The 27,910-nt window shown below is 33.3% G+C and overlaps 1 protein-coding gene across 3 annotated transcripts; it reads left to right on the forward strand.

Moving 5' to 3' along the window:
- The first annotated feature begins 193 nt into the window (after nt 1-193).
- Nucleotides 194-27,803, forward strand: LOC126835825 (protein lozenge-like). 3 transcript variants are annotated; one of them, XM_050568654.1, is made up of 5 exons: nt 194-767; nt 6,652-6,765; nt 9,117-9,278; nt 22,877-23,062; nt 26,706-27,803. In XM_050568654.1, the coding sequence occupies exons 1-5, from the start codon at nt 368-370 to the stop codon at nt 27,248-27,250; spliced, it is 1,407 nt and encodes a 468-aa protein (XP_050424611.1). In that variant the 5' UTR covers nt 194-367; the 3' UTR covers nt 27,251-27,803. The 3 variants fall into 3 exon arrangements, with proteins under 3 accessions (XP_050424611.1, XP_050424613.1, XP_050424612.1); XM_050568656.1 differs by lacking the exon at nt 22,877-23,062; XM_050568655.1 differs by lacking the exon at nt 6,652-6,765.
- The last annotated feature ends 107 nt before the right edge of the window (nt 27,804-27,910 follow it).

The following is a 27,910-nucleotide window of genomic DNA, read 5'->3' on the forward strand; positions in this document are numbered from 1 at the left end:
TTTTCCCGTCTTTCGATGATCGCATTTTTACGCTGTAAGTGTCGACAAGTACTTTACCTGCGCGAGGCTGGAGGGCTGAGTGGGAGTGACCGATGGGAGTGTCCGCCGGCGTCCGTTGGTGGGGAGCGAAACGTGCGCTTCTCCGCGCTGACTCGCCGGTCTCAGCGCGGCGCCCGCAGTCGGCAAACTCTGCGGTTCGGGCGCGTATTCGTACCGAGTAGCCCCTTAGGTACCACCCGGCGACCAGAACGGCGTGACGGCAAAACGTTTTTGGTGGCGAAGGATCTTTCCGTGTCCGCGAGTCCAGTTTAGGGGTCCAGTTTTTTTTTTATCAATATTACTGTTACCGCGTGTCTGCCGTCCGGTAATGCGCCTGGTGCGATCAATGACGTCGGACCACAGCAAGAAGAGACGCCGGGGAGCGTCTGAACAGCAGTCGGCGTCGGCGTCTTCGTCTTCGTCCGAAGAACTGTGGTGGACCGAGGCAGCCGTCAACGAAGTGACCGCCGAACACCCCGGCGAGCTGGTCCGCACCGGTTGCCCGTACATGTTGTGCAGTGCGTTGCCCACGCACTGGCGGTCCAACAAGACGTTGCCGGGCGCGTTCAAGGTGGTCATCCTCTCCGAGGTGCCGGACGGTACGGCCGTAACGCTCAAAGCCGGCAACGATGAAAACTGTTCGGCCGAACTGCGCAATTCGTCGGCACTAATCAAGAATCAAATAGCCAAATTCAACGACCTGAGATTCGTAGGTCGCAGTGGACGGGGTAAGTGTATTTTGGCTATATTATTCCACTGCCATACTTTCACCGTTATTTATAGTTAAAATTAATCGTAAAATAATTTAAGTGTATTCGGGGTTGTTTGCGCCAACAAACCTTAAGTTTAGTTTAAAAACACTTTGCCCGTAGGTTAAACACTACTTAAAATGGAATTTTAGTTAGTACATGTAAACGGGCATGTGCATTTAAGTTATGGATATTCGATATTTAAAATATTGCGTTTTACGCTCTTCTTCAATAAAGAATTAGTGTCGTCACAGCACACAAGATAGGGGTTTTTCGAGTGTTTGGAAAAACAATTTACTTTTATTTTTAACAAACGTTAAATCGGAATTCATTCAACTTATGTGCAATTTGAAAGCACATTAAAAAAATGAATGTAATTCCGAAGTTCCTTCTTTAAATATAAATATAGAAAGTTTAGATGTTTTCTTTATTGTCATTTTAATTTAATACACGTGGGCATTTTCAAAAAGAGGAAACAAAAAAAGGAGAAGTTGCAAAAATATGTTTCATAATTTCGTATGTAAAAAGCTGACATTTTTAGTTCTCAAATCTCAACCTCAAAGTCACTCCTGAGCTGAGCTAGTAATTTTAAAACCCATAAATCTAAAACCTGATAAACCACAAACCTATTAATATTTTATTTTTTATCGCTATTAAAAATAACGTAAATAAATTATATTTTAGAATAACAAATAGTGGTTGTGAAATTAAATTAAATTTTTTTTTCACGCGATGAATAAAAATAAAAATTTATCTGAGCGCACGGCAGTGCGCCAGGCCAAGTTCTAGCTTTGCCAGTGCATCTTTGCACGAACCAATTCACCCAGTTTTTCTAACCCACATATCTCCGTTTCCTTTAAAGATAAGCTTTTGAAATTTAAAATATAGATTAAGCTCGAGTAGCTTAGGATACTGTAACAAATTGGGCCCTTAATAGTAAACTTTTTTAAAAGGGGAGAATTTTAAAGTTTTTATTTTTGTTACTGACTCACTCACTCATCGTCAAAATTATAAAACACTTTCCGTATAAATAGAAACGGGAAATTTGGCACTAAGGTAGGTCTTATAGTGAAACTAAAGGGAAAAACCTGAAAGTCGCAATGTTCTCAAAATGAATGCCGCTTTAGGGAGTGTAATTCGAAATGCATGATGTGACGCGCATGAATATTGCTTGATTAGACTAGCACGGGTTTTTATTAATTAATCACAGATTCCCACGTCGTCGAAACAAATTTTCTCTTTTAAACAGTGTTACAATATGGCAATAAGCAATTGTATGCAATTGACAGTCAATACTTATCAAACATATGTTTTCGTAATATTATTGTATTTTATTTCATTTATCGGTCATCAAATACAGAATATTTTAATAATCGTAATAATATCATTATTAAAATAAATATATATATCTAAAAATAAATAAATACTATTTAATTCAGTCTATATACATACTCTATACTTGTGTAATTCTTCATCGGAGAATTCGTTCATTCGTTCTATGTAATAGCAAGTGCCGCTTTTCTAATAAAAATTGTATTAGAGCAAAATCTTCGAGGCGGCCGCGTGAATCAAACGCGTAGCTGTCTGTTCCCAATGTTCGATATGCTCCCACCAATGCCTCGTAAAAAATAACACATCACCCACGATGCTGAAGCCAGCAAACAGGAATGATATCCCCAACAAAAACCTAACAGTGAAAAAAGGCCAAGTTCCAGACCCCTCCCAAAAAAGTCAGCCTATCAAAGTAGTGATAATAATTATATTTGTGGCCAAGTCTGCTATTTCTTTAGTTCATATCCTCACTTCATTTCTACTTTCATGAGCAACACTGCTCTTTCATTTGTATTGCTTAACACTTGCCCAGTTTCCGAATGAAGCATAAAACATTATTATCAAATGTACTCACTTAGGAGTTACGTGGATGATAGGAAGGAGATAGCCCAGAAGAAAAAATAAGGTTCAGATCCTCTCCCAAAAAAGTCAGCACAATCAAAGTAGTGGTATCTACATTGCGGCCAAGTCTGTTTTATGCCTGATGTAGATGATTGATGTTGACATCACTACTTTGATAGGCTGACTTTTTTGGGAGAGGGTCTGGAACTTGGCCCTTTTTCACTATTAGGTTTTTGTTGGAGATGTAATATCATGAAGAGATGTCAAATTACATTTTACGATAAAAAATATAAAAACTACTATTAATGTAAATAGTCGATACTAAAGTTAACGTTAAAAACGTCTGAACAGAATGGTTTTTAATCGGTAATTTAGGGAGGACGTAAATAAAACATGTATTATTTGTAGTTAACAAAGAATATATGTTTGCTTGGTACGTAAATCAATAAATTCAGAGACAAAATCAATAAGATAATAAACAGTAGTCATTGTCACAATAATATTTCTTAATATTAATTCAATTGGATTAGCGATAATTAATTAACAGCTAATGTTTTTTCGCTTAGACACAGTATACAGTTAGTTTCAAGCTGTAGTTTAAAACATATACATAAAAAGTTAACTGTTTTTAATTTAAATCTAAGTAATATTAACATAATTTCTAAAATAGTGTACTTTTAAAAATGTCAACCATTTTGTAACTTAAACATTTTTTTTTTTTTTTTTACTAACCTTAGTTAAGTTAGACCTATATTTAAATTAATAATATATTGATACGTAATTGTATTATCTACTTTGATACGTACTTTAATACAAATTGATAACATTCTTGAATATAGGTATAAAATAAATTGTATGGAAATAAAAATACGTTAAGTATAAGTGGTGCGTTTTGAATAATTGAAATCTAGCGCAAACTAATCGTTCCATTCTTAGGTTCATCCCACATCTCCTTACCCACAACTCACGACTTATTTTATAAAATCGCTGCCCTTAATAACTTGTCACACGGAGCCACTCCGTTCCACCTTAAATATGCCACTAAAAGTGATATGTTATGGGATTTTGAGACATAACACAAAATATTTTAGTTGTGCAATATGTATATGCAATATGTATATTAGATGATTTATTATTTATGTAGACTATTTTTTGATCCTTCAAACCATTTTGGCTTATGCGACCAATTGTATAGGTGTATGAAAACGAAGCAAAATCTTGTAGTATGCTATTTATAAGATACCTACTTATAACTAATAAATTTGGCAAAAATTCAAGATTTGATTTTAATATATTAAAAAAAAAACAAAAATGGGATATTTCTCAAATTTACCTACTCACAGTTTTTAAATTAATACTGAAGTATTAGTCATTTTACTGATTATTTTTTAATATGAATTTATGTAAATTAATTTATTTACAATAGTTGATTATATTATACCTAATGTCTACTATTATTAGAGTTAAAAAATGCCTACATTATTATGTTAAAAAAATTATATAATACATTTTATGTTTCTTGCTACTTAAAATGTCTTAAATTTGATTTCGACATTAGTTGTTCTAAAATGAATATTATAGAGTGTAGGTAGCCTAAATTCTCAAATATTAAATAGTAAAGGTACAAATTATTGTCATTAATGCTGTCGGGTAAAAAAAAATGTTTAATGTCTACAAAACATAGATAAGGTTCAAGGTGGCTATAGAATCACGTTTACATCATTTTATACTACCGTTTATTTTCCACCTCCATACTCATAAGTCATAACACTATACTCATCCAACAGTTATTTAAACGAAATAATATCAATCGTCAGATGGCAAACATTGTGAATCTTTTAGTAATAGAAACTAATAACCATGGCGGCTAACTGGGCTAATTATATATGTTACAGCACAGGTTATAAATGTATCATGCCTCATCCCTCCAACTTCACTTCCTATTCGTCAATATAGTTGACAATGATAATTGTCTTTATAACACATTATTGCACTATAATACACAACAATGTTTTTGAGTGTTCAATTAACAATCGTTTGACGTGTTTAATTATTATACCATTAAGACAGAAATGATGCAATTTATATATTAAATCTGTGTTTCTACTTGGATGACGTTGTTGAATTTGACGTACAAACGTAGTATAAATCATACTAAAATAACCGTATTTTTGATATGAAAGTAATAAGTGCATAGGTGTTAGGTATAATATTATGTAGTGTAAGTTATGCAGAATACATATTTTGCCCTTCTTATAATGACGGCACAGAGCACAGGCTGCTGCCGCGCCGGTGCGGTTTTCAGGATAATATTATAATCATTTCGGGTGTCTCGTATATTACATAGGTAATTAAATTGTACCCAACTCTGTCCTGACAATGTCGTCGTATCCTTTGGCCGTTGTAGAGGCCCGAACAAAGAGTCTTTGTTGTCTTGCGCTTTTCCGCCGGTACGAACATTGGACGATTTCAGTCTTTGGAGAAACACGACGGTTTTATTGTTTTTTATTTCCCGCGTAAGCGGCCTATTATCCGGACAAATGCAAAAAAAAAAAAAAGGAAAAAAATCAATTTGCAATAACTGTCGCCCTAAATCTCTTTTACTATCATTTATACAATTACTCGGTCACATTTCGACACTAATATTATTAATATACCGGCCTCTCGGTTGTGCGGTGGTACTTCAATGTAGTTTTACGCCGTGGAAGCAATTACACCGACGACAGGATAACGGCGGCGGCGGGGAAAAAAATACTCGCCCATTGATGTATTGCACGTTTGACAGGATTTTGTGGTCACCGCATTCATAGTACTTCGTACACCACGTGTACCACCTGTAGTACACAATAAACCAACCCGTGCAATGTTTTATATTGTCATTGTCGTATTCATAAAACACATAACAGAAACAACAGAAATATGCATATTAAATAAAAAAATTATTAAACAAAAAAAATTACACGTTTTAATGACTTTTACTAATATGGGACGGGCCGGCGGTACATCAACCGTATTGTCCGCGGTATTACCAATAGCATTGAGTATAGATATAGTATACACCAACGGCATAATGTTGTGCGTGTAGCACGTTCTAAAACTTTCATTGTCGTTATAATGTTTCACCGACTTGTCCGCGTTAGAAATTTGAAAATAAATGTACACTCCGGATCAAAACTGCTATCGATTTGGTCGCATGTAACTATAAGACACAAATTCGGCCGACGTAACGTGATTCATGCTCACGATTTCAGCTGTAGGTCAAGTGTAATATGACGTGTCGACTAATCTACCACCGCCTTTGGGCTCACAAAATGATGCTGCATTATGCGGATTTCTTTCCAACGGTTTTTACCGTTTCCGCGGATGATCTGTCTCAGTAGTTTTGTAAATATTGCCGAAATATTATTATATGACGCATCTATGTTGCCGTTAATAATTTATGATTATATAAGGCGAAGAGTTTGCGTTTCTTCGCAGCACAGGAACTTTCCATAACTAAAAAAAACTTCTTGTAAAATTATTGATATATTATACAATTAAAAATAATTGAATCAACCTCAAAAACTCCAAGTATCTCGATATAGCCCTTGGGGCCAACCCGTAGCATAATAAAACAATCGTCCAATGTTATTCAACAACCAATTCATTAAACAAAATTTAAAACATGAATACTATTATGTATATTTATGTATGAAATGTAAAAATGCTTTTGTAATTAATGGACATGCAGCCGAAGTTATTACAAGATTAAAAAAAACCCGTTTGCAATATTGTAATTGTATTTCCGCAAACTTTATATGAAAAAAATATACATACTAAGAAATAAAATTAAAAAATATTTGCTGAACAACTTTAAGAACCATTGCACTTATGTCGCTATAAAGTATAAGATTTTGGTTTATTAGATGATTAATAATAGTTGGTTTTGCGGATTATAATATTAATAGTTTTTACATTTTTGTTTTTCCAGGTAAAAGTTTTACAATCACCATTACAGTAGGAACTTGTCCACCTCAAGTGGCGACGTACAATAAAGCAATCAAAGTTACCGTGGATGGACCCCGGGAACCAAGATCAAAATCTCGTAAGCTTTTTGAAGTATACAAATAATAAACAGTTGAATTACATTTTTAGACAGACCCATTAAAAAAAGAATACCTCCCTAACTTCCAATGATAAACAGTTAAAAAAACACAAAAATATAAGATGTTACAATGTATAAACAAATTTTAGAATCTTAAAAAACTATTGAGATTAACGTAATTCGTTTTAATCAACCATTTTAAAACAAAAAAACCGACGTCAACGACAGTTTCTATAAAGTACCTATAGTAATCATTGATCAAATTGGGGGAAAACTTTATTAAATTGGGGTAAATATTAATTCATGTATTATTGTACAGACACAGTACACTCTACTCTACATACGAGTATTATGTTTTGTGTACATACATAAATATTTTAAATGCGTGTAGTTTGTTTGTTTTTTAAATAATTTACTTATAAAATGCTTAACTTATATTAGTATTATATGCATGTATACTTCAATAGCCCTGCGGAAATAGTATACGTATGGAAATACAACTGACGTGTTCGATTAAATAACACAATACGCATACGGTCTATTCAATTTCGAAATGTTTACTTTTCAATTTTAATCCTCTCAATTACGTTCGGTTTAATTCCGCCAAACGCAATTTTAAATATAAAATAATTTTATTAATATTGATATTTATAACAATATAATATCAAAAAGCGTGACTTTGAAATGAATAGGTTCCCCGGAAGCCCATGTGGCAGACCTCCGGGTAGTTTTGTGAATAGACATAATTATTTTTCGAAACACGCAGACCAATTTCGGTTGGCCATTTGGACGTGTTTGGCTAGCTCGTACGAAGTAATGGACGGTGGATGTCAAGTATAAAATATAACCCAACTGATCAAAACACATGTGAATATTTTTGTTTTGCCTCATGAGAACTGTTTTCTTATCTATTCTGTTGATAACGCATTTTAGGAAAATAGCAAAACGAAATGTGTTTTAATCACGTTTTATTTTAACCACTAACTTCCGTGAGAACTAGTCACAATTCGTATGCACGCTATCATTTCGAACAAATTCTATAAGATTCGTTTTGTTGATAGTATTTGTATTCGTTTACAAGTATCATCACAAGTATCATCACAATATTACACACAATTAAATACAAAATACGATCGCATAGTAATACCGTTTTCAACAGTTAACATACAAATTAAAAACTAAAATTAATTTTTTATTAAGGTTATCATATTGTTTATTTTTTTAATATTACACATAACTTATTTCATATAATTATACATAAATATTATATATTTTATCACTGTCTAAGTTCGATAATTACCGTCGGAAGCTAACAATTGCTGACAACTGATTTTTTGTTTAACTACATTTATTAACTTATTTCCCAAAAAAATATTATGAGTATACTCATAATAATTAGATAAATATAATGAAGTGAAATGTGAAACTATTTTCAAATTAAACTTACAACTATAGATAAGCATAATAAAGTTAAAATTAAAATAAATTACATGTACAATTTCTGTTTTATGATTTTTTTTTTTTCAATATAAATATATGCACTCAGAATTTACTAATATGTATAAATTTCATATTATTTAAAAAATATTTATACAACTAATTATAACAAATACAAGTGGTAAATTATAATATTATTTAATTATTTAAAAACCGTTTGATTAGTTACCTTAAGTGATACTTATTGGAACTAGCTAAGTAGGTACTATATATAAACATGTGGGTTTAGTAAAAGTATTTACCTACACCGTTAAAGAGTCCACTAAATACTATACGCAAAATATAGTATTTAGTGGACGGTATAAGACATTTTTTACAAAACCTTAATATTGAGTTTAACGTTTAAGGTACTAGGGCAGTACTAAGGACTGTATATTGGTAGTTTTTTTTTGTCTGATTATTACTGAATACTCGACAATGATTTTAAATATCTTAACATAATATTTTTTTAATTGAATGTAACCAAAAGGCAAAAATTAAGATTACGATTTACGAATATAAATATACATCAATTAATTAGAAAATACTTTTATAACCGTACATATGACATTAATACATAAAATATAAACAATTAATGTTAAATATTAATGTACTACTGCAGTAACAACTATTTGTTGACATAATTAAAGTATTTCATATTTAAAATCTTTATAAAAATAGTTTGTGTAGCCCCTTTTTAGTTATTTTAAATTTAAAAAAGGAATCGTTTAAATTGAATATTTCTTTATTTAACCCATTGTACACATATAATGTTTAACATAGTGACAGCAATTCTGAGACATATGGTATGAGATCAAATATTAAATGTGTTCAAATAAATACTTGGCATTTTGTTTTGTTTGTTGTGCACCTAGGTCAACCTCATCAGTTCAGGGCGCTAGGCCTCGGACAGAGGCCATTCATGGAAAACACCTCATTTTCCAACCATCTTCGGGAATTAGACACATACCGGCGAGTCAAGTCAGAGGACTCATCTGCCCTGGACCAGCCGTACAGATCTACCAACAATAACCAAGGTTAGATATTATGTGAATTAATGTTAGTTTCATTAGATAAAAGGGTCCCGATAAAGGTTAGTCGATATACGTACAAAGCTATCAGAATTTTCACATTACACCTATATTTTTGTGATATACTTAAGTTTAAAAAAAAAAAGACCTGGGTACGTAAAACATTTTTTATTTTTATCAAACAATAATAATTTAAAGTTTTTTTTTTTAGTCATCAACTTTTTTGAAATAGTAAATAATAATCTTTTTACTAACATAAATGTTATTGTCCATCCAACTTAATTTTTTTTAACGTTTTCATCTTCATTTTTACTAGAAATTAACGTAAAACACTAATTTTCTCTTAAAACAATTGCCATTTTGTAGTTTTTCTTTTTGGAGCTACGTTAGTTTGTGCTATTACAAAATATTAGACAATATTCAAATGTTTATCTTTTTTCTTCTCCAGAGCTCTATAAACTTTTAAAACTTTAATTTCAATACCATTTAGCAAGAATAATTTGCTGAAAATGTTGACTAGTCGATAACCAGTTTTGTATAATTACTTTTAAAGTTAATAAAGTTTAAAATTTAGGACATGGGAGGTAGGGAGGAATGTAATTCAAAATCTGCGCGCATTACTCAACCGCAATCTACCTCCCGTACTAAATTTTAAATTCTAATAACTTTAAAAGTATTGATTCAAAACTGGCTATTGCCCAGTCAAAACTTTCAGCAAATTATTCTTAATTTAAAAAACGAATTAAATATATACCTTACCATTTAAATTTCAAACGTTACCTTCCCTAATTTTGGCTTCTTGTTGGAAAAAAACGAAATCTTTAAATTATTATTGTTTGATAAAAATCAAAAATGTTTTACATAGGTAATTTTTTCCAAATTGAATTACAACATCAAAATATGAGGTGTATCGTGTAAGATAGAATTCTGATAACCCTGTATATACATACAATTCGACAATATCATAATACACATAGAATTCCTATTTGACCGCAGTTCTGAGGTATACCACATAATTTAAGGAGCTCTACACAGGAAGCTTTTTTTAGAACCCAATTACCTATGAAACTTACCGGTTTTCCGAATTCCATTTTGAACACCTCGCCGAGTTTTACTTTTGAATGAATTCCGCCTTCCGGGCCGTATCCCACGTAACTACGATATAGGCTAACTTAAATGAAATTCTCTGTCAAAACTTAGCACAAGTATGTATACAAATAAGTAAAACTTATACGTAGGCTATACGTATTACATATTACACCCAGTATTCACCGCAAATGTGGTTAAATATTGCAGAAATAACGAACTAAAAAACACGCAATCGGGGTAGTTCCCGGATTTAAGTATTTAACATTTGATTTCAATTGCCTATAATTAGTATTTTTATACACCACATAAACTATACGACAACTGATTTCGCCAATAAGATAAGTTATTATATATTATGTACCTATATTAAATTGTGTACATTCGTACAACTTCCAATAATATTATATTCTCACGCTAGAACATAATGTACATTTTGATAATTTGACACTGAAATCTCAAGTCCCCAGAGTCCAGACACCTTATAATAACTATTATTATTTGACACCGGAAAATGTGGTTTGATTGGATGGACCTCATATTATATGGATGGACCGTGTGTGCGTGTGGGTTTATTATTGATGAAAAAAGTCACAACACGAAACATTACACCGTCTGTGACCGGGTTAACGTGTCCACTGTTGTGTATATGCTTTTATAGGGTGTATACACAGTGTAAAACGATATCACATGCTCATTTATAAGATCATAGATCTGTATACAGTTAACAAGGGATAATCGAGATTAAATATGGCCTTAGACGCGTCGCAAAACATATGTTATGTGGTGATCTAACATTTCAAACGGAGGGTTAAAAAGTACCTACCATCACAATACGTGCTGTACACTAGAGAACGTAGTTCGGCAGCAATGATTCGTTTTTCTTCTTTTTTTTTTTAAGTAATGCTTATTACTTATTAGATACCCCGCTGTAATACATATGAGAAAGTACAAAAAAACAATCGTGATGACAATGTTTATTGCTACTTACCAGACCTTTTGGATATATCATAAAGTATAATATAATATATTATATATATAAAATGATTAGTATCTTAATGCAATACCAGTCGTTGAAAACCGATTGTTCGTATAAATGTATAGCAGCCGCATGTGGTCGTTAAAGTCTCTACGACGGGTAATTTGATTTTTTTTCTACTTCCTCGGTATAAAAACAAATACTTATAACGCGTCGGAGATTTGGAGAAATTCAATATAGTACCACCTATCTAATATATCCCCTGCCCCTGTAATCATATGGTAAGCCAGTAAATCTTGTGTTGAAAACGGCTATATAATCGTGGCTGACTACCGATACATGATATAATGTACGTTCTCGGATTCAAATATAATATTTTTTTAAATCCAATTTACACTTGTGATTATTTATAAAATATATTTGTTCAGCGTTTTGATTTTCAAGGAGGTTCTTGGCTAAATGAGTGCGCATTAAAATAATGCATAAACTATAAAACATACGATGTCGCGTCACCTAATAAAGCCCGTTAATAAAATACATAAAAAGCACCTATCGCTAAATATTATACATTATGTTGAAGCAATACTATACTGACAATGAAGAAGGAAATGAAATCTACAATTATTAAGTATTTCTTTTTTTTCAATCCAATCATCGATGTACTTAATATTTCCATATTGTTCTACTACAGAATGAAATAAACCGTGAAAAGTGGTTACACTACGTGTTACCGTTCTACCTGGTTAATTGTTTGTAAATTGCAGTTGTGCAACACTTAAGAACATTTTACGTTGACAATATAATATAACAATATAAACAAATACCAACATTCTAGGGAGTTTTATCTAAGGGATAAGACTCGTATACTATATTTATCTCTTTGTATAGGCATGTGTTATTATTCTAATTTTTTTCGATTACTACAATTATTAATTTGTTTGTAATTTGCTATCTGATTTATTTCAATAAATAAATAGTAAAGTTATTATTTTGATAAGTAGTATGCATTTTTTTTAAATTGCCTACTATCGGTACAACATCATTTAATAGTTGTAACTCGTCAAATAAACGTTCAAGATTCATCAAAAGAAATATTGACTTAATATCTATTGAAAATATATTCATATTCAATTAATACTACCTATTTCGCAGAGTTTGAAAATAAATATGGTTATCTTATACGTTTGATTTGCTAGCACTTTTTATTGTAAAAATGATTAAGACCCACTAGATTTTTTATGAAACTATTCGTATTTTTTCGGATTACAAATATGCACACATAACCTTTGGTTATTGCAATATATTTATATATATATATCGCAATAATTTGCGGTTACTTTTGAGTATTGAACATTCTTTATTATAATGTATATGAAACATATACATACGCAATATTTAATGTTAATAATATTATTACGGTAGCAAAAAACTGTGATTGTTCTTTTTACCTACGTGCTCGATTGTTTTATGTATAGGATACCGTAGTCCCGTTTAATGTTTTTGCCAAATTGTACAGCGGTGTATAAACCACAAGGTCACCCTTTTTTTTATATTTTGTAAAGCAAATGACAAAATAATTATTATAATATTATACGTGGACATACTATTAAATATGCATGTGCATATTAACATAGTATGTTAAGTGTAATATATATATATATATATATATAGGAGAGAGACTTATAAAAACTAATATATCCAGTATACACTCAATCAATGAACCTTCACGATTGTAGTACAGCTCATTGGTATTACCCATTGGCTTTACACAATTTCTCTCTTAGAACCAGTTGCGTAAAAATTAAATAATTCCGTTTGTTTATATTTATAGAATTTGTTTCTCATTTCACAAATAGTTACAAAGTTAATGTGTGTAGGAGTTTGAATTAACGTTACCTAACGAAGTGATTAATCACTTCTAAAGTACACTTCTCGGGTCCACTGCAAACCAGCTTGTTTTACATTATACGTATGTTAACCTATACCGGCCTGCACTATACTGTGTAGGTATGCTGTGTGTTTTATGAAATCCTAAATTGTTTTCACGTACCGTATAATTTTTCTGTAAATGTGATCGGTGCACTGTCTGTGAAGTCGTGAAGTAATCAAACGCGCGCGCGAGCGAGCCAGCGATCGAATAGACAGACAGAGAAAGAACGAGTGAGATAAAGAGAGATAGAGGAGTCATTGAGCCTTATTCTTTTTCATGCGTTGGTTGGGTGGAATAGCAATCCGCCGTATGTATTGAAATAACAGACGTGATTATGTGTAGCGATAATTTGTGATCTTGTACAAATGATTTCGGACGGGCTAAGAAATCTGTTGTGTGTGATTGCCGGTTTGGATGGTAGTCTAATAGGCGGGCACGTCTACTACTCGCATATACCTTTTTCCTCTGTCTCTCTTTGATTTTTTGTTTAATGCTCTAGGTATATTATTATACGATGATTTTTTTTTTTTCTTAACTTCCAATTTTGCTCCGTGATTTCTGGTGTCTTGCTTCTATGGATCTCGTCAGACCGTGAACGCTATGGATGTATAATATTCTTCTATACATCATTCGTTTACGGATCAACAGTTATCAAAAAACAAAACCGTTTTCCCAATCGTCAGTAGAGTTAATGTTCATCGAATCGTCATCTAAATGGCGTGTTGAAACGTAGACGTTTCCGGCCGCGTTTATACACTTCACATTATTATACACAGTAATAGGAATAATAATATGTAACTCGTAAATAACAAATAATATCGTGTTTTGACTGGAATGACGCCAGTAAATTTACCAACAAAAATACTTAATTATGCTACTTAATTATAGTCGCAGTGATAAACTTTTTTCCTACACCTACTGTATAATATCATAGCATTTCCTTTTTAGCTTTTTTAATTTTTTAGCATATTAATAATTGTTTGCACATAAAAATTAAGTACTTTTATATTGTTTTCTAAACAGATTTTTTTAGGTTACATTCAACTATTCAAGGCAGAGATAATAGGATGAATACATTGAACTGTCACTTACGTACAAACTATTAACAGTTGGGTCATATACAAACTGTCGCGGGGAAATCCTAAAAAGTAGGTAAAGACGCACGTAATCAAATGAGCCATTATAATATGGTTTATAATAATTACTCCAAGGTTAAAGACTTGACAAATATTATATTTCCATTAGTCATTGATTACGACCATAACGGGTAAGGGGGTAATATAGAAGTTAGATAACATACATGAATCGGATTATGTACTCGCCTTATACAATCCCCATTTTCTTCTAGGTACAAATATAATAATTAGTTTAATGTGTTAGAATAAATTATTTAGTTAAGCACAAAATAAAGAAATTAAATTATAGTTTATACAAGTACAATACTCTTCCATATTATAATAAGAAATATTATGTACACCCACTGATAGGTGTATACAAATCTGTGGCTTGCGTCTAAAAGGGCCAATCTCACTTTTTGCAACTTTCGGAAAATTAGTTTTGAAGTTTTTATTTTCCATAAAGCTCTATGTTCATTTTTTTACCAAACTCCTCATTAGTAATTCATTTTTTGGCCTCGGAGTGTGATTTTTACACAGTATATAAAGGATGTTTCAATTTTTGCATTTAGTAGACTGACTTGCTTATGCCCAAAATTGACATTGGCCCTTTTAGACCCAAGCCACAGAAATATACAATTAATATGACAATTTATTCATTCAAATTATAACGTGTAATCACCAAATGTTTCTAACAATTTCACTATAATACTTTGAGATACAATAAAGCAAAAGATTTGTATACATTTTTAAATGGTGTGTTGTTCATTGATATTAAAAGAATTAATTTATACATAAAACATGTACAATATTCCACATTATTCATTTTTGACAAATAAATTTGATAAAACGGTGCGGAAATCGAGAGGAAGGATGACTCCCCACTCGAGTTCCACACCTGCATCAGCCGGGGATCGAACCCGGGTCGTTTGCGTTGAGGACAAAGATTCTACCATTGAACCACTGATGCTCGCGTTTATCAAAAATACTATTTGTTCTATTTAAAGGACGTTCTAATCTCTATTTATGAATGGTTTGGTGTAGGCAATTGTTCACACAATCTTAGTTGAAAACTTAAGTTACTGTTTGTATTAATTTGTTTATTAATGGATCATTTTTTTACCAGACGACAGACTATCGTAGCGTCATTGACAGCGTTTGTAATTTGTTTAACCTAAGTATACATAGTATAGTCGGTACGTACTAGGTAACATGATGGACTTAGAACAAAAACATCTACTATATTTACAATAAACCAGTACAGTGGTGTCGGGGCATAGTGGGGGCGGCCGCGGAGCATATTGGGAAGGGGGAGATCACAGGTCTATATGATTTATCTCAACTGAAAGTGATACAATCACTTTGAAAATAAAAGCTTCGATGCGTATCTGCAATTGCATAAATAAAAATATCGATAAAAGCATTGTACCTAATAATAACGTGCTTAAAAATATATTTTGAACCCGCATGTTGTGAGAATCGTTTAAATCTTGTGTAATTTCGAGTGTATATTTAATTGTTTTGTACAATATTAAACAATAAACAATTATTTTATTTCATTAAATTCCACATTCCTGTCCACTGTCATGTATTAAAAACTGTCGTATACAAATTATAATATAAAAATATAATATAATTTGTTCTACTAAATACTACCGAAGGCCGAATAATTTTTCTGTCTTGTTATTTTCCCAATTTAATGGTACCTACCAACTACCAAGAGTTATAGGTACTGTTTACTCGACCGTGCAGCGTTTTAAAATTAATTTGATAAATATTTTATAGTTCGTAATTTATATCACTTAATAACACTTTACACTCAAATTGATCTTATTTTCTGGATGACAGAAGAAGCAACTATTAAAATTTAAACGGTATACCATTGACAAGTGCCATAGAAATGACGACATTAAAATTTACATCGATTCGTTCTATTCTCACAAACTTGCAGTGCATAATGCAATATCGTCTAATAGACGATACAGGTTGTAGATAAAAAAATATATAGTTATAGTGACATTTAGAGGTATAGGTAACGGGTATCACACCGATAATTTAAATCAGTTGACGCGAAACATGTTTACCGTTTCATACACTTAGTAATTCTTGCATTTATAATACCAGACGGCTGCGACATGTGTCAAACACCGAAAATCATGTGTAATAAAACAAATAATACATAATTTGTTGTTCATAATACAAAGGGGACAAGTTTTAGTGAAGTGTATGATACTTCTATAATATAATATTGAAAATCCTGCAGTTGTAGTTGTTCATTAAGTTTGTGTCTCCGTCGTAACTACGTGCATTCCGAGAGGTATTATATTATTTTATCCCGCAAATGTTTGGAGGGGAGACTATCTTTTTGAAAGGCAAACGCTCCCCTCGATTATTCCAGATTTCCAAACTTTTTGTCAAAGACTGTATACGTTTAGCAAGTGCGTCGAGAACTATCTGTTTACGCTTATTAGTTTAATTTATTACAATATCAAATTACTACTCGTACATGACCAAATACATCATACGTATCGTAAAATTACCAATATTGTTTCAAAACCTTTTATTAACTTCTTCATCGAAGGTAAATTTTAATAATTTGATCTGCATATACGAATTATGTGATAGGTACCTGAATACTTAGTTAGGTGAGACGATGGTAAATTAATGAAACTATTGTAAATGCGTTTTTCTATTGCAAAGAAAAATTACTCATTTTGTTTAATTGGATAATACGTTAACATTTTAAAATTGTATTATTTTATTTAAATGATCGCATTTATAATGAATAGTAGAATATACTTATTTACACTATCGGATCTACAATACTTGGTGCCTGGAGAAAATTACTCCTAATTTATCCGCCCACCCTACCATTTCGTTATAAAATCAAACAAGAAAGATTTAGAAAACTACTTTAAAATACTTTTCTTACAATGTCTCTTTAGACTCCAATAAGTGGTACGTGCAGGTAATGAATTCAATTCGATCACACACTATATACTAGAGATAACACGATAAATATCACTTGTTTGTTATTTTCTTTATGCTTTTGAGTAGTTTTTTCGCGCGAAACAACGTTTGCCGTACCTCTCACCTTACTACAAACAGTCAGTCGTCACCTCGACCGCTAATGATCGTTTTTAAGTATATTATTCCCATCACTCATAGTAGTATCGTTCGATATCAGCAAAGTATCAAGAAATCGAAGGGCTAGTTTTTTTCAATAACAGTCGATGGGGATATGAGGGGGACAAGGGGTCGGCAATAGCGGCGGGGATTTGCGATAAGGGATGTCGACGTGGGTGCGGGTGGCGGCGGTACAGCAGGAGTCGGCCGGATTAATTAATAACGTTGTCAGAGACACACATTTTCCTTTCGGACAGCCCGTACAACGTTACGAGGTGCTGGCTGGCATGATGCTGGGCGGGTAATGAGAATGATTATATACGTATGTGAATCAGAATTAGCTAGAGTGAGAATGAGCGAGAGAGTGTAGTGGCGGTGGAGGTGGTATCGGTACACCGTATCATATGGTGGCGCAACCTGTGACAATCGTCGCCCTGCGCGGCTCCTGACGTTTTGACGGCGCCCCGTAAATTAATACTGTCAACAGCCGAAACTTATTAATAACTTTTCAATTTAACTCTCCGCGTCCCGTGTCACTCGGTCCCCGTGCAACTTTGGCCAAGCTACCGTCGAGCTCGCCCTCGCTGTACAATGCAGGCGCAACACGTATAATATACACCGCGGAAAGTTATTAAAAATTGGACAGACATGATATTTTTAGTGGGTGAATCTGCTATTTTTACAGCATTCCGTCATTGTTCGAATGGGCGATGCGATAAATATGCCTACGTGTCACTTCTTCGAGATCTGATTTTCTGCACTAACGTGCGAATAATTGTATTTTGTGGCAAAACTATAACTCATTTTTCAGCATTTTTTTTTTTCAATTTTCATTTTAAAAAGTTAATATTGAAATATTTGTATCATATTTTGACTTTTAAGGAACTCGAATATGTTAATGTTTTAGAATTTGATTAGCCTACCTACATAATATGAGGTCAGTAGAGGTCAGTATATAATTGTTAAAAACCTAAATTTCTATTAAGTCGTTGTTGGTAATAATAATAAACCAGTTAATTATCCACATAAAAAAAGAGTGCGTTAGAGCTGAAAGAGATATTGTTCTTATAACTATTGATGAAATCGATAGAATTCGTTCACATGCGATAAATTGATCAATATATTAAGTACCATACCGTTGTCAGATAACGGTCAATAGTAGACGATTAAGTCATGAGCCCTACTTTCTTAGTTCATACATCATTGATAAACATAAAAACATATTATGTTTAATCGATAAATACACTTTTAAGGTAGTAATAACAAACGTTTTTCTCGTGGATATCTTTAATACTCGGCTTGGTAAAGATAATAACTGTTTGATGAAATAGTTGTTAAAACGAATGAATAACAATCATCGCAAGAAAAACTGTAAAGTTGCGGTCTATACTTTCGTTATTTTTTTTATCGGCTTTAGAAAGTTACACGGTACGTGAATTTGAATTTTACCACTTTTTTTTTGGCCTTAAAAAATATTCTCACATATTATTATATTTTGTGTGCTACCGTTTCATTAGTACACGTAAATCGTAATATTTGTATGTACGTTTGCGGTAAAAAAAAAACTATTACACTACAATACGAGTATGATATGATATTGCGCGCGATGGAAAGGGTGGGACTAAATCGCGCAGCCAACTCATGTACATACGTATAATATATAAAATATAATATATGTATCGATATATGCCTAATGTGTGTACACTCATATAAAAACAGATGGATTATTACAATTCAAATGTACTGGTGGCGTCCTGGCCGAGTATTTTTCTCGCGTGTTCACCGGCAGAACGATCACGTTCCTTCTTTATATTATTATTATTATTATTATTATATATATATACACACTAGAAAGTGACCCTTTATTTTGCGGTTGGGCGCCTATCAACCGTAACAGGCCAATCGTCTGTTTCCAATATTATTATCATACTCCACTACGACAACGGAAAAATAATAATAATAATTTTTCATAATGTTATAATATTGTTTTTTCTTTATCCCATTTTCCCCCTTCCTCTCCTCCTTCCCCTTCCCCACACCAGCCAATGCGTCATGATAACGCCAACAAATTGCCGACTGCGTACCAAAAACGATCACACGTATCACATACAGTACACTGTATACGCCTAAATATTATGTTGGACTACTTTTAAAAAAAATGATACTATTCTATGTTACAGGTGTATACGCATTACACGCAGTTATTTCGCGTAAATACTGATAAGGTGATAGTTTGATTTGGTTCCCGAAAATCAGGTCGTGATAATATTACATCAGTATCGCAGCTATCGTTCTATACATTTTGGACAGACCAAAAGAAATCGCATTCGAAACGATGAATGAGTTTGGCTACAACTGGTCTCTCTTAAATTACTGCTAACTAACCAGTTGTATGGTTTTTTTAAGTCATTCGTAAAGTTTACTAACTGGTTGCATAAGTACTTACTACCTCGTCAGATTCTAGCTCCCGGCTAATTTATGCACTCTCCTTATTTTATTATGATTTACGGATAAGCTTACCAATCATACTGCACAATATATGTCATACGGTGCATTTTTATAACTACACAAATAACATCACCCGGGGAAAACGTTGACGTATATGAACGTCAACGTTTGCCGCTGACTATAAGTGTATTTAAAATTCGATTTCTTACTACGTACTATATCGATTAACGCACAAGGGCAATTATGGGAGGAGGCGGGGAAAGGTAATATATTTAATTAATTTTATTTTCAACGCAGTCATAAATTATCTTATTCCACGCTACGCCAAATCGCTATGTAAACACTAGGGTATGTACCCCATTGTTTATATCCTCAGATGCATCAATTAACAATTTTGCGTACACTTTGCGGTATCGTGAATTAGGTTTCATAAATCGTAGACGTCGTGGATGTATGGCTACCGCCGATGTTTAAACTTAAACCACAGTCCACACGACCACTAATAGATGACTGAACGTAATCAGTAATCACTTATAAAATATAGTGGCTGTATACATACTACATACCTGTATAAAGAACAACTTACACCTATTAACTTAATAAATACACAATTTTAAAAGAAATATAAACAGTTGTGAATATTTTTTTTATCTACGAACTCGCGAGTTGATTAATTAATTTTTTTTAAAATTTTTTTTTTTTTAAACATTTACAATCTGTACATAAAATATACAATAAGAAAAAATATGTTAACAATGTAAATATGTGACTTGGAGACTTTGGGTAGGGAACCTATCCAGTGATAGGACCCTATGACATGTAATTAATTAATTAGCGTAATAAAGTAAATTATTGGTAGTTTTTCCGGTTCACTTTTTTATTTTATTATGAAATGTATTTAGTAGAGAATACCTAATGATTCATAGTAGTAGATTGACAGCTGGATTAATTAATTTTTTTAACGTATAATTAATGATTGATGCTTGTTAATAAAAAAAGACGCCGTTCAACGTTTTTTTATTACTTTTCTGTAGATTACATGAAGAATTATAAAAAAAAAATGTTCGTCTATTTATCTCATACTATTCAATCACTTGAACAATAAAGCTAATTGATCCCCATTTAAACCTGCAGTAACAAAAAGTTACATATAAATCCATGATATTTCTCTGTGATTATGTCATTATCGCAAATTTACAAAATAAAATATTTAATAATGTGTCAGTATCGGCGTTTCCATTGTTTCTATAAATATATTCTTGAATATATATGTATATTTAAATCACTATTTAACTATAATTTGCGGTCTTAAAGTGACACGTTAAACCAACTAAAGACGCTGCAATTAGTATATTATTCTGCGAGAACGGATAATTATTATACTAAGAATGTTTTTACGCTTTGTACACCTAACCTATAAGTACCTGTCTGAAAGTATATAGTTCATGTTGTCATTTATTGACCTATTCTATTTTAATATTTCTTCCTACGTGATTATTTGACATTGCGACTACACGTACAATTAACTAAGACCACCATTCAGTATTCAACATTATTTAAAAACTCTTCTTAAAGAAAATGTTATACCACATGCTATTAATACATGTTAAATTTTACATAGTAATTAAAAATAGACACTTTTTTGAAAAATCCAGAGTATTTACTCTATATTATTATCTTCTTTGAACTATTATTATTAAATGCACGCATTCTGTGTTTGCTGTGGTAATCAACAAACTAATGTAATACCAAAATAGAGTTCTTATTACTGTGCTAATAAACACGCATTACAATTAAGATTTCGCAAAAATATTGCCTAAACCAATCGCCCTCTAAAACATACAATATGGGTAAACTATCGTAGAAATCGAATGTACCTACTATCTATACAATATATTATCGTAAATCCACTGTTCACGCGGTCCGTATACTTTATGTTCATGTACTCAAAACACGGGCTGATGTCAAATATCGACGAGTTTTAAACGAAATGCTCAATGCGATTAACACTCGTTAACCATCGCTCATCCGTAAGCCGATTATCGTCCGTAGGACAGGATACGTACACATTAGAATTTGTGTGTTTTTTTCTTTATTTATATTTACGTTCTTCTACTTATCCATCAAACAACAAATTCATATTTTCGTCCTACAAAATAGTATTCACACGGGCGATCGCGCGCGGGCGTTTATTTTTATTTTCGCCCCGAGGCATTGTCTCCTTGCCGTGCATGTATATTGTACACATACAATATTACATATGACGGTGTATTCGAAACGTGAATAATCGCCGTGTCCTTAGCACAGTCAGCTATTAATTTACCGCCTAAAAAATATCCTCGACAATTGGGCTCACGTGCACACATATACATACATACTTACAGCGTTGTCGTCGCGCGCGCGCGCGCGCTCGTTGCATTATCATTACTTCGGTTGTGATTATTAATTTTTATAAAATATTTTCTTTTCTTCGCCTTCGAGTGTTATACAAGTCGTTCCGCGTGTACGCCCTGCGCGAGCATCATTCTAATTGACGACAAGGACTAATGAGCTATTATAATATTATATTGTAATGCTCGCACCTCGACGGGTACGCGTCGCCACCGCCAAACAATGCACACTCCGACAACACGGCGGCGGCCGAACAACTTTATTTATTATTATTATTATATATATAACCTAACCTATCTTTTTTTACAACAATAAGGCATTTGTGTTCACCATTTTCTTTTTATCCGCGTCTCGACTCCGTTCAAACCGCTTGAATCTCCCGCGGATCACGGGTCAAATACGGGACACAACAAAATGTCGCTCGAGCTATTTTAACATTGTAAAACACTTGCACAAGATACATCCGTTAGCGGTAGTGTACGGTCAGGTTTTTTAATCGTGTCGGTGGGCTTTTTTTGTTTGTTTACAGAAGACCATGCAAACTTGACGGTAGCCGGATCAGAATCGAACAACTGGTGCGGGTATTCGACGTCGTCGTATTCGCCAAATTCGGTCCCGTTGGTCGGTGGATATCCAGCATATCCAGACGCCGTTACCGCAACCGCAGCCGTTCCATCGGGACCTACCGCAACCCACATAGGAACGTCAGCAACAAGTAAGCGGTTATTTTGTATACGTTAACGGAAATAAAACGACCAGCAAATGCCTGTACAACTTTAAAAGTACCATCGGTTTTGGTGCAATGAATATACATTTTTAATTATTCGTTCTTCGCGGATGGGCGCAAGCACAAGCCCAACATATATCCGACATACCTAAAGATTTGACCATGTTTGAACGAATGTATTTTTTTTTTTCTGATCGCTAGTTAATGATGGTTTTTTGGTTGATTGTGTATGTATTTATAATATTGTACGTATACAGTATGCTTTTTATAGGAGAACACAAAGGTTTGATCGTTTGTGAATTCAATTGTGCGCTACAAAATTTGCTCAATGTAACGCATTTGTGTGGTCAACTCATTACGAATTAACCCTAGTTTAGTGCTCCGAAGATTTATTTTTCCAGTTTGTGACAAATAACAAACATTTTTTGACGAACCCTGTAGATAGATTCTCCCGACATTTAGACGACTACAGTACGTAGTGATTTTACTATATATCATATAACATGATCTTGACGATATACTACACACAGCCCACAGCGTTTACACTATCTAGAAATTACAATATCCAACGAATACCGAGAAACAAGTAAGTACTAAGGTACCCTTCAACTTCATTCGTAAACGGCGGCGGAGTCAAAGCTAGCATCTTTCGGAGAATTAGTAAGGTAACGTTATTAGGTACATTGTGTAAATTGAGCAAGTTTAGTAGCAACGTAACGATTAATTTTGCAACCTAGTAAGTATAGCTTGTCATTTCTCACAGTCAACCGCTCTATTCCTAGCTAATGAAAACACAGAGTAGATGAAAGCAGAAGGGTCCCTTCAATATAAACAAAAAAGTGACCGCCATTTTGTGACAGATTAATTAATTTATTTTTAGTATTTTGTTATACCTGTACACAACAAATAATAGTAATGTATACATATACCATTATAGTGCTGAACCCTTAAAAAGATGGCCGCCGCGTTTTTGTGTCTTTCCCGTGTTCATTTTTATCTTACCTTTACAACTTTACATGCGCCGTCTTTAATTTGTACTATTTAATGTGCTTTAGCATTTGGGTTTCTATGTAATTTTTATACCAGAGTAAATAATTAATGAACACCAACAGAGCTAATACCCACTAAAAACCGGGTTATCTTGTACTCGATTAACTTAATACGAATTAATTCGTGTATAAAGGAATATGGATCAATTCATAGTTAACAGAGTATTGCACAAGTCACAAATTCAGTTTTGCCAGCGCATGTTAATACCTATAGTGCTGAGACGTCGGAAGAAGCTACGTAGTTCAAACAAAAATTATTTGTATGTCCCTTTAATTACTTCACTTGCAATTAAAAATGTATATTATAAAGCTGCAGCCCTCTCAGCCCCTTTCCTAAAACGCCACTGGAAATTGTTAATCTAGAAAACTGTGGTTCAGAGAATGGACTGCATGATGACAAAAATGTGGCTTATTCTATTTTTCACTTAAAAAGTTAAAAAGGCTCTATGCCGACATAACTTGAAAATAAACGGGATGCACCTAATATGACCAGGAAACAAGAGTCAACATCCGCAATAAAAAAACACAAGTAAACTACAACGTCACTAAGTATCTCAGTGTGGTTAATTCTCGAATTAGTGTTATTCGCATTCGTATAACCGAGAAGACTAAGTAGGTGCTAGCTTCTAATAGCGTACGACAGACTTATTTCTTACCTCAGGTGGTCGACCGAGTTAATTGTGTATATAAAAAAATGTACATAATTATTTTGTGTGCTCTCATTAACGGTTGAGTCGAGGGATGTAGATTTTATGAGATTTATTCAAAATGCATAAAATCCAATTGTTTAACCTTGAAATATGCAGTGTACGTAGATCCGTATCTGTGTAATTGGTTGTTTGTATGACATAGTCATGTTTATGAATGTGTGTACTACCTATATAAAATCTAATATATGTTACGAAACCGTACATATTAGGCAAATCCACTTGCTACAGTCGTCCCAGAGCTAGACGGTATATATATATTTATATTCAACAGAAATATCATATTATATTTTACACGTAGTAGAGTAAATCATAGGTATGGGCCATTGCGATAATCGGTTGTTTCCGGGACACAGAAATTGAAATCAGATGTATACAGTGCGTAATCACCGGGAACACAATCAGCGGTAAATGGATGTACAGCCCTAATGATAATGCTCGTGTGCATACAGTGTGTGTACACAAAACGCCCCTCCGGGAGAGCGTCTTGTCGTCTACAACAACGGACGAACAACCCTTACATACTTGGATTCATTGAAGTATTATTATCTACACGGGGGACGGATTTACCATTTGCTTCGTTGTTTTATAGAAGAAGCGTATATGATATATATATATAAACCCGTACAATATCATTATTACAAGCGTATAATATAATAAAACATATCGTGGTTTCGTGAATGGGTTATTGGAGAGAACCTTAACGAGAATTGTTATTCTATATAGCACCATAGAAAAATAATATAATATGACGTGTACAAGCCGTCTGATACGGTGGTATAATGTAACAACATTTGGATTAATATTCTTAGTTTGTTATGGAAGGTAATCCTTCAATAACCGCGATGGGGTATATCATCTCTCCGCCATTGATGTTATTATTGTTTAATAAAAAAAAAAAACCTATTATTATTTATTATAAATATTATAGCTGGTATAAGTGCACACATAAAACAGAACCTACTACTGGCATTTGCGGCCTCAATGATTAAAGTACGATATTGTATTTCGTTCGAACAGTCTTTATAGACTATATACTTAGAATGTATCCACTGATTTATGTTGAATGTAACAGTAATCCAAACTGTTATACATGTCGTTGATGTATTTTTTGAAACAACTTTATTTACTATACACTTTCAAATAGTACAAAGTAAATGTTTTTTCTCTATCTAGCGCACGTAATGTATACCACAAACAGTAAACACTCTTTAAGAGAGTTATTTGATGAGCTTACGGTAAATGTTACAGCAATATGTTACACTCAAATTAAAATATTTCGACTGGAAAAATGATAGTTGCAATGACAGAAATTTTAAATTTTAGTGTGACATTTTTTTTAGAAAATTATCATTAAAAAAATCGCGCATGTAACTTAATAGCAATAGCAAGTAATGTTACAAAGTGTTGTAAAGTGTATCATTAACTCACAATAGTAACGCTCCCGAAGTATATTAACCTTTCTACTTTTCACGCACTTAAATAATTGAGACAAAACATTTACTATAAGGCCTTTTAAACGGTAATTTATTTTCTAACAATAAACTAATTTCATTGAAGTGATCAAATCAAACCTTTATCTCTACTCCTTTACGCTTCTTTAACGATAACATTTAAAAAAGTGAGAATGATGTCTTTAAGTTTACACCACAAAACCATAGTAAACAATTATTGATAAATTACACAAATGCTACAGTAATGAGTTTTTTCTTTGGGGCTTGGGCATCAATCATCATTATTAATTATTTCCAATACTAATTCTTGATCTTGCGTTAAGTCGATGCTCATTAAAACATATATCGTATAATAAAACCATTGACTACAGTCTACAAGGTCTATTAATAACACCAGCCAAATGTATTTTTCTGTTTTCAGTGTACGGTCCGGAAACACAACAAAGCCAAGTGCCGAACGAATATTGTCCGACACATCCTCATCAGCACCAAGACCTCAAGGTAATCGGCGGAAATCATCAGGACGCGGACGGCGGTTACTATACGTCGTGGCCAGCTCCGTCCGAACACCATCACCCGTCGTATCACCATCATCACTATCCACCGTACCAGTACAACGCAGCGGTGTCGTCAGAACCGGCACCGGTACCGCCACCGCCACCGACCATGGTACTGTATCCACACCTGTACTCGACCGTTAACCAAAATCAAATACACCTGCACCTGCACGCTCCGTCCGAACAGAAAGACCCGTTGACCGTCGGCGCGGGCGCAGAACAGTACGCCGACGACGTCACTGTGCTGGGTAATGCGCCGCAGCTGACGATAAGCACCAACAGACCACCGGGCATCGAGATCGGGCTGCTCCAGCCGCCCGCAGTACCGCTCGACGAACAGGGTGACGTCATATCCATTGGCAGGTACGACAGGCAACAGACTGATCTTACGGTGTGGAGACCCTATTGATCGAACCCACGTCGTTTTCAATATTTTGGAGTACACGTTTCTGTCTTATCTTTACCTCTCCTCAAATGCACACAGGATACAAACAATAGGACGGTGTATGTATTCTCAAAAAATCTACGTATGTAACGTAGTACGTAATTTAGTAGATACATCAATCAAAATTACAAACGATCTAAATTAACTGTACTCCGTTCAGTGGGTAAAAAATATATTCCTCGAATCTCAGTGATCTAAAAATAAAAACAAATAGTAAAAACGGCTGTATGACGTCAAAAATCACATATTTTTAAAAAATTTTATTGTACAGATGTACAGTTAAAGTTATTTGGTCTCATATGTCCGGGTACACGGTATACCGGAGCATTTTCGTGGTATTTTGATTTCCATTTACTATTATACTCGAGTAGTTTAATATTTATCATTTGTACATAAAGACTTGTACGCGTAACGAGAACTTATCGAATCAAAATTAAATATTAGTGTTATCTTTAAACGTACCGACGTTGTTGAACATTATTTTCTATTATTAACAAAATTGTGATATGTTTTTTGTAAGTCGACATTTTGAACGGTGTATACATTTTTTTGTAAATAAATAAAATGTTTATGTAATTTGATATTTTATGTAAACTTGGACCTTTTATCTTTTTTCCCCCATTT

This window comes from Adelges cooleyi, unplaced genomic scaffold, assembly GCF_023614345.1.
Source record: "Adelges cooleyi isolate 19-005CV unplaced genomic scaffold, UGA_ACOO_1.1 ACOO_flye_CR_arks_rails_tigmint_CR_PRNA_23, whole genome shotgun sequence".
NCBI lineage: Eukaryota > Metazoa > Arthropoda > Insecta > Hemiptera > Adelgidae > Adelges > Adelges cooleyi.

Excerpts from the sequence above, each read along its gene's own strand:
- LOC126835825 (XM_050568654.1), top strand. The coding sequence starts at position 368 with ATGCGCCTGGTGCGATCAATGACGTCGGACCACAGCAAGAAGAGACGC. Across the intron at positions 6,766-9,116 it reads GGAACCAAGATCAAAATCTC|GTCAACCTCATCAGTTCAGG; the intron begins GTAAGCTTTTTG and ends TTGTGCACCTAG. Across the intron at positions 9,279-22,876 it reads ATCTACCAACAATAACCAAG|AAGACCATGCAAACTTGACG; the intron begins GTTAGATATTAT and ends GTTTGTTTACAG.